Genomic DNA, 13309 nt, shown 5'->3' on the forward strand with positions numbered 1-13309 from the left:
CAATGGACACTACTATATACAGAGAGGGAATTACTGACTATAAATACATGATATAGCTTTTTATACCAGCCATAAATATCATAAAACATGGGGTTGATATAAAAATGATCAGCTTTATAACTGCTTGACTTCAGCACTACCCAAGATTTCTGTAGTTTTACTCTGTTTCATAAAATTATTTTACCTTTATGTTATGTTTAGTTAAATAAACATAATGTCCTTTATTGGGATCATCTGCACTGGGTCACCCTATACTTGCTTACATCCTTCATGCCTTCCTTATCAAAAATATTAACTTATGGATTAACTGTCAAGATACAAGAAGTCCCACAAGTGCTCAGAAAAAGGAAAGTCTGATCATCCACAGTTCTATGACAACTGAACAAATAATGTGCTGACGGAGAGCATGTGATATGGTCAAAAGCTCCAGAACAAAGGAGCAAGTGGACCTTGGGTGGAGATTATTTTGTCAAGCTGCTGTTTTCAGACTAAAGAAAATGATCCTTTCCAGTGGTGTCCACTCTTTAAACTACACACACTGTAACCAGACATAATAGTTATACTCTGCAGCCTGATGTTAATGTCAATTCAGCCCCATTGATTCATGACAGAAACGTGTGTCACAGTGGAAACAAATGTACCAATGAACCATTTTAAATTCTGAATAAAATAATTTATAATACAGTAACTGAGGACATCGTTAAGCGTTGGAAGGACCACTTTGAGAAACTCCTGAACCCAGCCGTCATGTCCACCGTGGAGGAGGCAGAGCGTGAGGACTCGGGAGAACTGCCCCCCCCCCGGTCACTACAGACTGTTTGAAGTCATGTCTAAAATGAAAATTATTGTGCAGTTTATGAAATTTCTTCGCCTGTTTTCTGCTCTGCCTCTTCATGTCTGTGACTACGCTGACAATAACAATTGGTCAAAAATCATCATTTTCATGTTTAAGTCCTTTCAAGAGGAATTTGAATGGTCAATAAATGGTTTTGTAAAAATGGTGCTGGTGTTATTCAGTGCAATATTAACAGCAGGTAAAAACCATAAGAACCTCAGTGCTGAGTTGACAGTTGCTCGTTCCACTACAGTAACAACAGCAACAAGCTTCCACTTCCTGGTGTTATGGCACAGAGCGACCACTGGATGGACCACAACACAAAGGAACAACCAGCATGGAGTCACTGTACTGTTAACCAAACACTGACACACCTTGATGAGGCCTTTTTAGAACTGTCCAGGAAGTTGAGCTGCCAGTAGTATTGAGTATTCTTCCACTCTTCCACATCTCACATTGTGCCCACACAGCTCAGAGCTTCCTTTCAAGTAATTTAAAGGTACATCACCACCTTCATCTCATGTTAACCCAGGTAGGGGCATTAAAATCATGTCTGAAGCCCCTTTCACACTGCCACATTTTCAGCGAATGTTGGGCCGTTTTGCCGGCAAGCTGCGAGCGTTTAGACACACAGAGCCGGAGGTGCCCAATTTTACGTCTCATAGTCACATTGGCAGAACCTTTTTGGTTTAAAAAGAATGAGGTGCCCTTCCACCACAGGAGGGGCTGTTGATGACGCCGCACGTGCAACCCACTGGCAGTGGATAAACAGGAAACAGCTGATAGCAGGAATTAGCAAGCAGCTAGTAGCAAGAGGGAAACACAAATCTGACAGACACTGTAAAGATGAGCAACTGGGGAGACAAGGAATTGTGCGCCCTCCTTGTCCTCGCAAATGAAGAGGCCATTAACCGTCAGATGACGGGGACGGTGAAGAACGGGCCGACTTACGAGAGAATCACCGAAGGACTGACCAGCCGCGGCTTCCCTCCCACGTCACTGTTTACGTCACACGCTGAGCTACACGTTTTGTTACTTGCTCACGCCCCCCACTGCCCCGAAAAAGGCGCATTCTGTATAAACAAAAGTAGGTAGGCGGCATTTTGCTGCACTCAACGATTTTGTTTTTATATTGCCAATGCTGAAAAAAGACTGATTGGGCTTTCCTGCAAATTTGCACAATTCCTGTTTAAAAAGGGCTTAAGTATGACACAAAACCTCCCCAACAGAGCTACAGTAAGAGGTGGAGCAAAACTGGACAGACAACATTTCAACGTCATATTCCTTAAATGAAACTTAAGGAAACTTTATAAGTGCCAGTTGAGTCGAGACAGTCGAGACAATCAAGGCGAATCTGCTTCTTTCAAACAAAATAAACTGACTTCATCAGGTCTTTATCAACAACACAGCAGAGTCTCTGCCAAACACTGGTGAGTACAGCTGATTATGTTTACTGCGTGTTAGATCAACATGAAATTTAAGTTCTTTGTGTATTTAAATATAAACTAAAATGCTGCTGCAGCTATTATTCAATATTTCAAAAGACTAAAACTTTGAAAGCATAAAACAGTTTTTGGATATATTAGACAAGTTCCACTGTGAGAACTAAGCCGGACTAAGCCTTCTCTATAGCAGCAGATTAAATATTGAAAACCAGTTTGCAGGGAGAGGCCTGACTGAGCCAGTTTTGGGCCTGTAGCCTTCAACTATTACTAGAACATGAATTTGTCCTTAGTGCTGGTTAAGTATCATGAGTGATTTCATACATGTGTTCCTTTACAACATTAAACATTTAGGAGAAAGAATCATGCTTGAAGTTTGTATTCTAAACTTGGCTTGTTGGATTAAAGAATACTTCACCTGCAAAATGACCTCTAGTGTATATTCATTACTCGCTGCATGTTACGTTGAATTCATAGAGATTTTTTTTTTTCCTGGCATGCCTCCACTGTGAATGGAAAATTCCAAAAAGTTGAACATTCTTTATATATTGAAGTCATCAGGGTCTGCGTTTAACAACACAACTATAACAAAACATCCATTTACAAACACTCACACAACTCGTGCAGTATAATCCAAGTCTCATTTAACAAGTCACATACTCTGTGCTTCCCAAACAAATGCATTTTAGCTGAAACATTACAAGACAAAATACTTCCGCCTACCAGTAGTGTGCCCTGAGGCTGCCTGGACATGTGCCTGCATATGAACTCCGCCCAGGCATGCTACTCAGCCATGTTTGTACCCAGACGTTTTAAATTGTAGGTTTTAGCAAAAACACGTGCAATTCTAAAGTACTGAGCAGATCCCTGAGTGAGACTTGGATTATACTGCACAAGAGTGTGTGAGTGTTTGTAAACAGATGTTTTGTTTGCAGGCGATACCGGTTTACTTCAATTCAATTTTCAGCTTTTTGGATTCTCCGGTCACCATCGAGGCCTGCAAGAAAAGGTTTTCTTCATGAAATCAAGGTAACACGTAGTAATTTTTTCTAATTTTTTACGGGTGAAGTATTTCTGTAGCAAGCTAAAGTTGGCACTGATTAGCAGCAGATAACTACTGTTTGTTAAGTCCACATACTGTATGTTTACATCAGCAATAGTCCTGCAGCACTGACTGTGTGTGTTGAAATTAATAAGAACATGGTGGCGTCTCGTCGTTGTGAGCTTGATGCAATGACGCAATTTCATAAAACTTCTATAAAATTTAAATGAGAAGTTCTAAGGACTGAAAATCATATTTGTGTATTAACATCTCTGTGACTAATAAAGAAGTATACTGATTAGTTACAACCTCATGTTAACTACACATATCTTAATCACTTTTATACATGGAATATGGGAAACCTTGTCAGGAAGACCAAGTTGGATCAGTGTACCCCTAACTGACATTTACATGAAACTTCAGCTTGACTCTTAATTTCAAACTGACACTTCTCAACTGGATCACTTAGTTTACATTATAAAGAAATCTTTACTTCTTTTCTCTATGTGTAGATATGGCTGCTGCAAACTATCTGCCATCTGAAGATCCGTTTCAGTGCTCCATCTGTCTGGATGTGTTCACTGATCCTGTCAGCACACCATGTGGACACAACTTCTGCAAAAACTGCATCACTAAACACATGGATACTGACGACAAGTGCCAGTGTCCAATGTGTAAAAAGACTGTCGAGACAGAAATTGTGCGTAAAATAAAGACTAAGATCTCTGAGAAAGTCGCTCAGTTCAGACAGTCAGCTCAACAGAAAGCCAGCAGCAGCAGCTCACAGCAACAAGTGTCCACACCAGGAGAAGTTCCCTGTGACGTCTGCACTGGAACCAAACTGAAGGCCCTGAAGTCCTGCCTGGTGTGTCTGGCCTCCTACTGTGAGACTCACCTGGAGCCTCATCTGACAATGTCAGGCCTGAAAAGACATCAGCTGATCAACCCTGTGGAGAACCTGGAAGACAGGATGTGTACGAAGCATGATAAACCTCTGGAGTTGTTCTGTAAGACCGACCAGACATGTGTCTGCATGCTCTGCACTGTTTCAGACCACAAGACACATGATGTTGTTCCTCTGAAAGAAGAATATGAAGACATGAAGGTCGAGCTGGAGGCTGAAATCCAGAAGAGACAACTGAAGATTCAGGAAATCCAAGACTCAGTCAACCTCAGTAAGGAAGATGCAGACAGAGAGATAGCAGAAGGTGTTCAGATCTTCAATGCTCTGAAGGAGTCTGTTGAGAGAAGCCAGGCCAATCTCATCGATTCAATCAAGGAGAAGCAGAAAACAAAAGAAAATCAGGCCAAAAGTTTTATAAAAGAGCTGGAACAGGAAATCTATGATTTGACGAGCAGGAGCACTGAGCTGGAGCAGCTCTCACACTCTGAAGACCACTTCCATCTTCTCCAGAGTGTCCAGTCCCTAAACAGCCAACACCCAACACCCACCAAAGACTGGACAGAGGTCAGCGTCCGTCCATCATATGAGGGGACTGTGGTGAGAGCTGTGTCTCAGCTGGAGGAGACACTCAGTGAACAGAGGAAGAAGCTGGTTGAAGCTGAGCTGAAGAGGGTCCAGCAGTATGCAGTGGATGTGACTCTTGATCCTGATACAGCATATCCTAAACTCATCCTATCTCATGATAAGAAAAAAGTGCATCATGGTAAAAACAAGAAAAATCTCCCAGACAACCCAGAGAGATTTTCTGATTGTGCTTCAGTCTTGGCAAAACAGAGTTTCTCTTCAGGCAAATCTTACTTTGAGGTTCAAGTTAAAGGAAAGATTGAATGGGATTTAGGAGTGGTCAGAGAGTCGATCAACAGGAAGGGAGACATCACACTGAGCCCTCAGAATGGTTACTGGACTGTATGGTTGAGGAAAAGAAATAAGTACAAAGCTCTTGATAACATTCCAGTCCGTCTCTCTCTGAAGTCTCGTCCTCAGAAGGTGGGGGTGTTTGTGGATTATGAGGAGGGTCTGGTCTCCTTTTATGACGTAGATGCTGCAGCTCTTATCTACTCCTTTACTGGCTGCTCCTTCACTGAGAAACTCTTCCCATACTTCAGTCCCTGTCATAATGATGATGGTACAAACTCTGCACCTCTGATCATCTCTCCTGTCAGAGTAAAATAATCACTTCATGTAGGTCATGTATTGATTTGTTTCTATCAAAGGGAACAATTGTCCATGTTTAGTGGGAATAGTGGGAATAGTGTTGGTTTACATGTCCTGTTCTATGGAATTGGTTAACTATGATGATTGATCAACACTTAACTGATAAGGTTTTTTATTACATGTATCCTATTACATGAGAAGCAACACATTTATCTCTTTAAACCTGCAACATGACAGACATAATGTCTGAAGAATATTTATTTAAACCTCTGTTAAACCTAACATTCATTTTAACTTCCTAACAAATCACTGTTTCCAAAAGCATGAAATATGTCAAGGTGGAGTTTAAGTAAACAAACAAAAATGTTGCAAAACATCTTAAATTTATTTCTTCTTCAATTTAATGTGCAGCCATAGAAGCATATTGCTAAATATTTCATTGTGTCATAAAGCTTCATCTAAGAGTAAAGCCTGTGACATGACTACAGTGTCTACAGAATACAATATGTGTCATTAAAAGTTAATGTACACAGTTAATCAATAGAATATAACAAGATTTCCTGTTTTATTTGAAAAGTGTTTGGGTTAATTATTGGTCACTGAATTTTATTTGTTTTGTGAACACTGGTGAGATGGTTTATGTGTCACAGAAATCTGTAAATATGTGATTGTTAAATAAAATAAACTAGTTGTTGAACACAAGGCCTGAGTAAGCAGTGACTTGAACATTAAACACTGAACAGAAAAGCCTGGTTTATACATAAGTTGTATTTCCTGACAAACACACACTGTTTCCTGTGGCTGCTTCACAATAAAAGCCCCCTTGTTTTTCACCACTTGGATGCTTTTAATGTGAAGCAGTGTCAGGAGGAAATGTTTGTTTCCACTAGCAGTGACTGAATCCAGTCCGGCTGTAGGAGAGTGAACAGTAACAGTGAGGCTGATATCAATGAGACAGAATTACACTGGATTACATGCTGCATCGTTTCCTGTCAGTCCCTCATGTGTGTGAAGGCCATCACCACTGACAATGGACACTACTATATACAGAGAGGGAATTACTGACTCTAAATACATGATATAGCTTTTTATACCAGCCATAAATATCATGAAACATGGGGTTTGATTCAATAAAAATCTGCAGTGTTAGGCTTTGTCATATGTTGAGCACAAGTTGCTTTAACTTCCACAGTTCTTCTTGCAGGTAACAAGACTGACAACAATAACTTTAGTTTTCTATGTTGTGAGTTGACCTTATATTTTCAAGACAAATGTCATCACTGCCAACAAATGGTGTATAATCTCTCTGACAGAGTCATCAACAATAACTGATGAGTGCAGGGTATTAATGTAACTTGTCAACATTTGTGGAGACCTGACAGCCTTCCTCATGTCTGACCACTTGGACATGACTCCCTGCTACACTGCAGCAACAACAGGCCTCCATGTAGACCACTAACTGCTGCTAAGACACACAACGACCACTAGATGGATCACAACACAAAGGAATGATGAGCCCAGAGTTACTGTACTGCTGCCACGCAGAGCACCAAACACTCCTCATACATGTGAGAGAGGAGTTCATTTATTATCTCAGTCATCATCATCTGATGCAGAAAGGAAATCAAATATGATTTAAAAAGCAATGATTGTCTTGTTGATTTTTTATTTGATGATACATGTATTTGTTGTATGATTTGATGGTGACATGTCTTTACATCAAGGACAACAGTAAAAATAAGCTGTGGACTTTACCGTGTTATCAGATATGTGTGGCGTCTCTCTCTGTGTCCAATAAACTAAACTAAAAAACACAACACCTTTAAGTTTCAACACACATGATAAAGGTCAGCAACACCATTTCACAATAGTTACTCCTCCCACCTGTCAGGTACAGCTCCACCTTTGCTCCATATTATCCAGAGAAAACCCTGGTGCTTCCCAATAACTGTGTAAATCAGAGGGAGGAAACAAAACCTGACCAACAGAGCTGCAGTGAGAGGCGGAGCAACACTGGAAAGAGGAGAGCTGCAACCTCACACTCCGGAAATGAAAGTAAAGTTAGTCAGAGTGTGAGCCACGCTGCAGTCGAGACAAGTCTCTGTTTCTCTCTAAAAGAAAATTCACACTGACTTCATCAGGTCTTTGTCAACAACACAGCAGAGTCTCTGCCCAACACTGGTGAGTACAGCTGATCATATTTACACTTTCAACAACCAGGACTAACACTAAACTTCAGCTACACTCAGACAGGAAGTTCCACTATTTGCATGTCAGACATACTTACATTTGTGCACAGACCCACTGTACAGTAGCTCACTTTAACAGCTTTAAACAGTCTCTGTGTCAGTTCTCAGGACTTAAGTAACTTGTATCTGAATCTCTGTGGTTTGGACTTTAGTTTTCCTCATACTTTTCTGCTATTGTTACTGTTTAGTGACCGTTTCCTACATAGCCCTCCACTTGTGAACCAGGGAGGGACAGACAGACAGACAGACTTAAATTTTAGCAAACTCCAATTTGAGAGTTTTAAAATGGAGGACATCTTCCAGTGTATTACAGTATCAATCAATCAATCAATTTTATTTATAAAGCCCAATATCACAAATCACAATTTGCCTCACAGGGCTTTACAGCAAACGACATCCCTCTGTCCTTTGGACCCTCACAGCTGATCAGGAAAAACTCCCCAAAAAAACCCTTTAACGGGGTAAAAAAAACGGTAGAAACCTCAGGAAGAGCAACTGAGGAGGGATCCCTCTTCCAGGACGGACAGACGTGCAATAGATGTCGTACAGAACAGATCAACACAATAAATTAACAGTAATCCGTATGACACAATGAGACAGAGAGAGAGAGAGAGAGAGAGAGAGATGCAGGACAGATGGTAATGACAGTAGCTTACAACAACATTAATAAAAGTAATAATATTATAATTTATAAATTATATTAATTATTAATTATCATTTGACTTGACTTTCCCTGGACAGTGATGTGCAGTAGACCTGCCTCTGGTCCTAGTCAGGATGTCAGTTAAGAATGTGTTTTTCATTGTGTGAGACACAGACAGCATGTGAAAAATGCCAAATACATAAGCCACATGGTCAAGGCATGACAGTTGGCAACCCTTCTGTGCACCGACGCATATGAAGGCCAATAAATTTCCTGAACGACTCAAATTTGACGTTCACCACTGTGCCTATGCACATTGCACATCAAGCTGTGTGATATAGTATTATATACTTAAAAGAAAGGATAGCACATCCTATTCTTTAGAAACAAATATTTTAAACTGTATGTTACATTTAAGCAATATCACACAAGAGGGAGTGATGTTGTACTGTAAAACCCATGTCCAGCTAGCTTTCTTTCTAATGGATCAGTAAGTAACACGGCTAAATGTTAGCTAGACCGGAGAGGACTGTACTGTACTGGCTGCTAGTTCATTCCTAGCTGGCCAGCATCGCAAATCACCGCAACCAGGGAGGGGGTAGCGAGTGTTGGTCGGCTGACATCCTGGTTGCCATTCTATGGCAGCCCTCGGACAGTGATACCCCCCTCCCGAGGCAGCTATCCACGGACATCGCCCAGCTAAGTGAACACTGGACTTTTCACTGCAACAGCCTTAAACTGAGTAGCATCAAAATCAGTTAACGTTAGTCCACACAGCTCTCCCAAGCTGGCCTGGAGAGCAGGGAGATCATGTCGGTCAATGGCCATAAATGTGAGGGCAGCCTTCGCAGCTACTGGGCACCCAGCCTCTCCAACCGGGAGAAGTGGAGTAAAATCCTCTCCTCCGCTCCCGTTTGTCTGGTGAACGCCTCTCCTCTGTCAATACACTCTGCCAGCAGTTTAATAATTTTGATGCCAGTTGTAACATTTGAATCTTTTAGTAGTAAGCCATGTTCTAAGCGGGATAATGTACAGTGAGCCACTGACTGTTGAAAAATAACTCCCCTGTGCGTCGGGGTTCCATTCCCCTGTCGGGAGTTATTTTTCAACAGTCACCAGCTCACTATACATTATCCCTTACGTGTCTACTGTTGTTTGTACTGATACTGTGCATATTTACATTACTATTTGTTTTTTCTTCAGATAAATCTGATAGTTGTTGCTCGGTCTCTTCACTCATTTATTTAGTAGAGTGTCCACACACCTTCTCATTCTACCTATACATAGAGGTATACTGGTGGCTTTACAGCCTACATTTTATTGATTATCTCTGATCCCCACGCTCAATTTGGTTGTTGCGACAGTGCGAGCAACACCGCTGACACCAGGTGGCGCAAGCTAAAAAAAGAAAACGAATCCTATCTGTTGCCTCTTTAAGTATGTTATGTAGCTCCGCAAAAAGAAAAAAAAAAACAGTTCCCCCGGTCTGTTGCCAGGCAACGCAGCACACACGCCAGGAACTCACAAGCTACTTTGTATTTACATTGACCTGCAACTGTGTAACTTCGTCTAGTTCGGTTGATGAAACATTGGCAAACCTGGATGTTGGCACGGCCGGATTCAAACGCACCTGGAGGTCTGCACAGAAGAGTCGTGGCTTTCCTTTTCCTCGTCCTCTCCTGACGACCACTCATAATTTAATTCAAATGTAATTTGGGGGGAAATATCCATCTTCTTGGTGTAACGCTATAGTGTCAGTTTGCGTCAATGTAACGAGTGTGACAGTTGGTTAATTACCGGATGTATTTATATTTATAACACCTGTGAGCGGAGTGATTTTACTGTTACATGTCCCAGTGATGTTATACTCTATATCAGCACTCACTGAATGCCTCTTGTCCAATCAAATTACTCAGTCGGAACTAACTGTTGTATAAAAAACGCTTTCTTTTCTCAGTGTGTAGATATGGCTGCTGCAAGCTATCTGCCATCTGAAGATCAGTTTCTGTGCTCCATCTGTCTGGATGTGTTCACTGATCCTGTCAGCACACCATGTGGACACAACTTCTGCAAAAACTGCATCACTAAACACTGGAATATTAGTGACAGGTGCCAGTGTCCAATGTGTAAAAAGGTTTTCGACACAAGACCTGAGCTGCGAGTCAACACTTTCATCTCTGAGATGGTCGCTCAGTTCAAACAGTCAGCTCAACAGAAAGCCAGCAGCAGCAGCTCACAGCAACAAGTGTCCACACCAGGAGATGTTCCCTGTGACGTCTGCACTGGAACCAAACTGAAGGCCCTGAAGTCCTGCCTGGTGTGTCTGGCCTCCTACTGTGAGACTCACCTGGAGCCTCATCTGACAATGTCAGGCCTGAAAAGACATCAGCTGATCGACCCTGTGGAGAACCTGGAAGACAGGATGTGTACGAAGCACGATAAACCTCTGGAGCTGTTCTGTAAGACCGACCAGACATGTGTCTGCATGCTCTGCCATGTTTCAGACCACAAGATGCATGATGTTGTTCCTCTGAAAGAAGGATATGAAGAAAAGAAGGCTGAGCTGGAGGCTGAAATTCAGCAGATGATCCTGAAGAGACGACTGAAGATTCAGGAGATTAAACGCTCAGTCGACCTCAGTGAGAAAGATGCAGACAGAGAGATAGCAGAAGGTGCTCAAGCTTTCACGGCTCTGAAGGAGTCCGCTGAGAGAGGCCAGGCCAATCTCATCGACACCATTAAAGACAAGCAGAAAACAATGAAAAGAAAGGCCGAAGTCTGCATTGAAGAACTGGAGCAGGAAATTTCTGAGCTTAGGAAAAGAAGCACTGAAGTGGAGCAGCTCTCGCGCCCAGAGGACCACCTCCATCTTCTCCAGAACGTCGAGTCCCTAAACACCCACCACCCAACACCCACCAAGGACTGGACAGTGGTCACCTTCTGTCCATTGTATGAGGGGACTGTGACGAGAGGTGTGTCTCAGATGGAGGAGACACTCAGTAAAGAGACGAGGAAGCTGGTTGAAGCTGAGCTGAAGAGAGTCCAGCAGTATGCAGTGAATGTGACTCTTGATCCTGATACAGCACATCCTGAACTTCTCCTGTCTGATGATGGGAAACAAGTGCATCATAGTGACGAGAAGGAATGTTTCAGCTACAGTCGAGACAGATTTACTCATCAATATCGGGTTTTAGGAAAGCAGAGTTTCTCTTCAGGCAGATTTTACTTTGAGGTTCAAGTTCGAAGAAAGACTGAATGGACTTTAGGAGTGGCCAGAGAGTCAATTCGCAGGAGAGGATACAACAGACTGAGTCCTTACAATGGTTACTGGACCATATGGTTGAGAGAAGGAAATGAATATGCTGCTCTTACTGAACCTTTAGTCCGTCTCTCTCTGAAGTCTCAGCCTCAGAAGGTGGGGGTGTTTGTGGATTATGAGGAGGGTCTGGTCTCCTTTTATGACGTAGATGCTGCAGCTCTTATCTACTCCTTTACTGGCTGCTCCTTCACTGAGAAACTCTTCCCATTCTTTAGTCCCGAATGTAATGATGATGGTAGAAACTCTGATCCTCTGATCATCTCTCCTGTCAGAGTAAAATAATCCCTTCTTAGGGTGTGGGCAGTATCTGGTTTTTCATACCTTCATACCCCCCTGAACTTTTACTGGGGTATATGGTACATAACGGTATCACACTTCATTCTAACTGGACAGAAACAAAAAACAAGGATCACCAGGATAATCTTGTTAGTCATCTAGTTAGTTGGTCCACTATTCCACCAATCACCAGCTCTGGTTTTCTTCATAATAATCCCTTTAAACACCGAGTTGGATGTCAAAAATATGCTGTTTTTGGTGTCTCTCTCTCAGTTGTTGCTGGCCGTCTCTTTACTGCAACATTATCCCCCACCACCACTCTGGAGAATGACCTCTGGTGGTGCATGCTGTGCATTACATACAATGGGTTTAACAGACAGAGGAGGGCGCATATTTCTGACGGTACTGAAAATCATAATGTCAGGATTTCTGAATACCCTAATATACCGTAATACTGGGGATACCCCCCAAGCCTATCCATGTTATTTCATATACTTATTTTCATTCAAGGGAATAAATGTTCATATTTAGAGTGAATACTGTATAGGCAGAAACTGTTTACTGTGATCAGGGCTCGACAGTGCGAGCGTTTCACTCGCATTTGTGACTAAAAATAGGTGTGTGCAAACTGTAAAAAATATTTAGGGGCACATGTGTGCAGAAAATCAGAGCGGTGCGTGACACCAAGGGTAGCGGTGCCGCTTTGTCAGGCATTGCTGCCCTCTCCATAGACAAACAATAGGACAGCCAGCGCAAAGCGGTTTTACAGCTGATCATGTGTAGAGGCCTTTAGGGACTGTTCGCCACGGGACCGCTGCTGGGCAGGGTGGAAATAAAGCCCTTTTCACACAGAGCGCACAAAGCGCAGACCTCTGCCGATGAACCCATTCATTGTGTATGTGCTACCGCAGCGCAAGAGCGCACTGCTCTGCCGCCAAGCTGAGCGGCACGCGAGGGGGGCGCATGTCGTGGCGTCTGCGCGCCGCCAGCCTGCACTCGAATTGAATTTTTTTTAATTTCACCGCAACGTGCTGTGACAACACCTCAGCGCCGCCAGTCCAATAGCAGAGAAGAGCCTGAAGTAGACCCGGAAGCGGTCACCATGGAGCTGTAGCTCCTGAACGAGCATGTACTCCCCCAAATCCTGTCCTCTGCGCCCTACCCCGTGGTGGGCGCCTCGAAAGCTCTGTGTGAAAGAGGCTTAAGTCCTGCAGAGTTTCAGAGGACTTGGAGAATGTTTTAGGATAGTATTAACATTATATAAGATAATCATATTGCAAAGATAATATATATAAGATAATACCTTTCTCTACATTTTGTATACAAATTCATTACATAATTTTGCTTGTAAATGTCCATTTGCATCACATTTATTATGGAAAAC

At 42.4% G+C, this 13309-nt stretch overlaps 3 protein-coding genes across 5 annotated transcripts in view; 2 read left to right on the forward strand and 1 right to left on the reverse strand.

Moving 5' to 3' along the window:
• The window catches only part of ppp3r1b (protein phosphatase 3 (formerly 2B), regulatory s1ubunit B, alpha isoform, b), a 59074-nt gene that overhangs the window by 20966 nt on the left and 24799 nt on the right, over positions 1-13309 (reverse strand). The gene's annotated exons all lie outside the window — the stretch shown is intronic.
• Positions 2025-7205, forward strand: LOC117255881 (E3 ubiquitin-protein ligase TRIM21-like). Of its 2 annotated transcripts, XM_078166516.1 has the most exons (3): positions 2025-2265; positions 3213-3306; positions 3832-7205. In XM_078166516.1, the coding sequence occupies exon 3, from the start codon at positions 3834-3836 to the stop codon at positions 5454-5456; it is 1623 nt and encodes a 540-aa protein (XP_078022642.1). In that variant the 5' UTR covers positions 2025-2265; positions 3213-3306; positions 3832-3833; the 3' UTR covers positions 5457-7205. The 2 variants fall into 2 exon arrangements, with proteins under 2 accessions (XP_078022642.1, XP_033481006.2); XM_033625115.2 differs by lacking the exon at positions 3213-3306.
• LOC117255880 (E3 ubiquitin-protein ligase TRIM21-like) lies at positions 7489-12069 on the forward strand. Of its 2 annotated transcripts, none has more exons than XM_033625112.2 (2): positions 7489-7619; positions 10288-12069. In XM_033625112.2, the coding sequence occupies exon 2, from the start codon at positions 10297-10299 to the stop codon at positions 11929-11931; it is 1635 nt and encodes a 544-aa protein (XP_033481003.2). In that variant the 5' UTR covers positions 7489-7619; positions 10288-10296; the 3' UTR covers positions 11932-12069. The 2 variants fall into 2 exon arrangements, with proteins under 2 accessions (XP_033481003.2, XP_033481004.2); XM_033625113.2 differs by having other exon boundaries at positions 7503-7619; positions 10295-12069.

The sequence above is a fragment of the Epinephelus lanceolatus genome, chromosome 3 (assembly GCF_041903045.1).
Source record: "Epinephelus lanceolatus isolate andai-2023 chromosome 3, ASM4190304v1, whole genome shotgun sequence".
In the NCBI taxonomy this organism is placed as follows: Eukaryota; Metazoa; Chordata; class Actinopteri; order Perciformes; family Serranidae; genus Epinephelus; species Epinephelus lanceolatus.

Bases quoted from the DNA above. Each gene is read 5' to 3' on its own strand.
- LOC117255880 (XM_033625112.2), top strand. From the start codon at position 10,297: ATGGCTGCTGCAAGCTATCTGCCATCTGAAGATCAGTTTCTGTGCTCC.
- LOC117255881 (XM_078166516.1), top strand. From the start codon at position 3,834: ATGGCTGCTGCAAACTATCTGCCATCTGAAGATCCGTTTCAGTGCTCC.